At 47.0% G+C, this 2735-nt stretch overlaps 1 protein-coding gene across 1 annotated transcript; it reads right to left on the bottom strand.

Annotated features, from left to right (window-relative positions):
* Positions 1-509: 509 nt before the first annotated feature.
* On the bottom strand, positions 510-1949 carry LOC148945603 (uncharacterized). The gene has a single exon (XM_089099097.1). The coding sequence runs from the start codon at positions 1947-1949 to the stop codon at positions 510-512; it is 1440 nt and encodes a 479-aa protein (XP_088955223.1).
* Between the last annotated feature and the right edge of the window lie 786 nt (positions 1950-2735).

The following is a 2735-nucleotide window of genomic DNA, read 5'->3' as shown; positions in this document are numbered from 1 at the left end:
AGGTTAAGGATTTCACACAGTCTTTGTAGCAGCATCATTGTTAGGTCGTCTGCGAACTTCGCTCTGTCTCTGTGCCATTTAGCTATCGTGTTGCAAAGCAACAGGAAAAGGGTCGGACCTATTTTTGTTCCTTGAGGAATTCCACATGTAAGGTCTGTAGAGTCTGACAGTTCGCCTTTGTACCTTGTTTTTTGCTTCCGTTTTGAAAGGAAGCTTTCTACTATCTTTCTCAGGAATTCGTGAAAATTGGTCATGGACTGTAGAATCTCCTCGTGGCTAGACGTATCGAACGCTTTCCTGACGTCCCCTTGAAGGAGGTCGACAAATGCCCCGTCAACTTCTAGGTGACTTAGGATAGTCTCGACGATCTGGATAAGGTAGTGACTTGTACTGCACCCTCTTTGGAAGCCATACTGCCGGGAGTCTATTACTTCGCTGATTTCCTCCAGAAGCCATCTGTTTATGAAAGTTTCGAATACTTTTGAGAGTAGCAGCGTGAGTTAGATTAGTCAGAGGTCTCCAAGTTCGGTGGGGTTTGTGACTTTGGGAACAGGGATTACGACTGCATCCTTGAGTGGCTCAGGACACGTCCCTGTTATCAGAGACTGGTTGATGATGGCAGCTATAGGCTCTGATAGGTAAGGAGCGTTTTCTTTGAACAAAATTGACGGTGGATCCGCTGGGTGAGTGGCTTTCCGCGCAGGAATCTTTTCTAGGACCCTGCACACTTCAATAGGCAGAACGACTGGAATCTCAGATATCTTGGCGCTGAATGCACTCGTTTCGGCTGAAGGGTTGGATCTGCAGATTTTGGCAAACCACTCATTGAGATCATTTGCAGTGACCTGTTCACCTTTATCTTTTTGTATGTGAAAGGTCGTCGGGCGCTGGGGGCTTATTAAATCTCTAACTGTCTTGTGGAATGAGCGGGAGTCGGAGTTTACTGTTTTAGAGAGCTTTTCCCCATATGCTTTCTCAGCTTTCCTACATTCGTACACCACGGTGTTCCTCATTTTTTTCCAGCGCTCTCTGTTGCCTGAGGCGTGCAGTTTATTACGCTTCCTGATGAGTTTCTTGATCTCTTGTGTGACCCATAGTTTGTCCGTAGAAGAGCGTTTGACACGTTTCTCTGGGAAGCATGAGTGGTAAGCGCTGGTTATCTCGGAATTTAAGAGTCCAACCATCTGGTTAACGTCAGATAATCTGTACAGTTGGTACCAGTTTTTATTTACGCACCATTTAGAGAATTCTTCTTTTCCTGGTGTAGTCAGAGGTCGGCAGACGAATGTTTCCTTGGTAGCCGTTGGCTTGGTTCCTTTGGGCTTCCACAGTACAGAGAAATGTGCGCTCCTTCCGAGGCTGGGGCTCGATTCGGGATCGTGGTAGAATTCTCCCACATCTGTGAAGATGAGGTCGATAGTTGATTTTTCCGTAGTAAGAATTTTTACTACCTGCTTCAGATCAAGAGATTGACTGATCCAGCGCCTGTCCAGATCATTAAAGTCGCCAAGCAATACTATACCGCTATTAGGATACATGCATCGAATATCGTCGATAGACTTTTGGAGGTGGTTGATTAGGGTTTTGCGGTAAGCGGCTCGCGGTGGAAAATAGAGGACTCCGAAAGTTATTGACGAAAACGCTCTTGGCAGTACTTTGGGTTTGATTTTCACCCAGAGCAGCTCATAGGTATCTGTGTGTTCAGCGAATGTCAAAACTTCGTGTTCGATATCTGCATTTATGTAAACACCCACTCCACCGCCATGTGTTATAACGTTGCCATCTTTATCCTTGCGATTTTTTGTGTAAAGGTCATAGCCTGGAATACTAGCAGTCGATGGGGTAGCGGACCAAGTTTCTGTGACACAGCATACCTCAACCCTCTCACATTTCAGTCGAACGCTAAGTTCTGTGATTTTGTGGCAGAGTGACTGGGCGTTAACAAGCATGACTCTTGGGAGGTCAAAAGGGTTGCTTTGCTGAGTTTTAGGAGGTCGAGTTGGTATTCTGGTCTTTTGTTGCTATTGTTGCCCTTGACCTGAGGAGGCTTCCTCATTCCGGTTATGGGCAGAGCTTTCGGCTCTCTTGAGCCTTCTTTTCTCGGCCTGAGACTGGAGCTGGAGTGGGGTGAGATCAGGGCCTATGTAGATTTCGCGGCGGGTGAAGGCGTCATCAGAGGTTCTCAGGTTCCGAGCGTTTTTCAGGATGTTATTTCGTTTCACAAAGGTTGAAGTGTCTTCTCTGAGCTTGACGAGTAGTTTTCTTGGTCTGCCGTTGTCGCTTGGTCTTCCAAGGCGCCTAGTCTCAACTATATCCCCCGTTTCCAGGGTAGCTCCCAAATCGTTGGTTCGGCAAAGGCCAAGCGCTATCTGTGCGTCTGGAGTTTCAGACTCTGGGACCCCTGATATAACTAGATTGAATCGCTTTGCTTCTCGCAGCTGTTTTTCTTTTTCTGCTCGTAGGAGGGTTTCAACGGTAGTGTTTTCGGAAGGCGCTGGGCTGGGTGTATTTTGTCTAGAGTCTGTGGTTCCATGTTGTGCTACACGGGATTACAGTGCTTGATCGCCTGGGAATGGATTTTGATTTCGCTGTTCAGGTATTCTGCAATCCGTTAGGAGTCTGACTTGCAGTTGCAGTTGAGCTACCTTTCGCTTGGAGCAGGACGAACACTCGTATCTGAAGAGGCTTAACTGTGGGTCATGGAGTTTTATCGCCAGGACAATATCGGAGTGGAT

Source organism: Artemia sp. Qi Xiang Cuo, chromosome 13, assembly GCF_049724085.1.
Source record: "Artemia sp. Qi Xiang Cuo chromosome 13, ASM4972408v1, whole genome shotgun sequence".
NCBI classification, from domain to species: Eukaryota; Metazoa; Arthropoda; class Branchiopoda; order Anostraca; family Artemiidae; genus Artemia; species Artemia sp. Qi Xiang Cuo.
The sequence above is the reverse complement of the archived record's forward strand: the minus strand, read 5'-3'. Positions and strand labels throughout refer to the sequence as shown.

Excerpts from the sequence above, each read along its gene's own strand:
- LOC148945603 (XM_089099097.1), bottom strand. The coding sequence starts at position 1,949 with ATGCTTGTTAACGCCCAGTCACTCTGCCACAAAATCACAGAACTTAGC.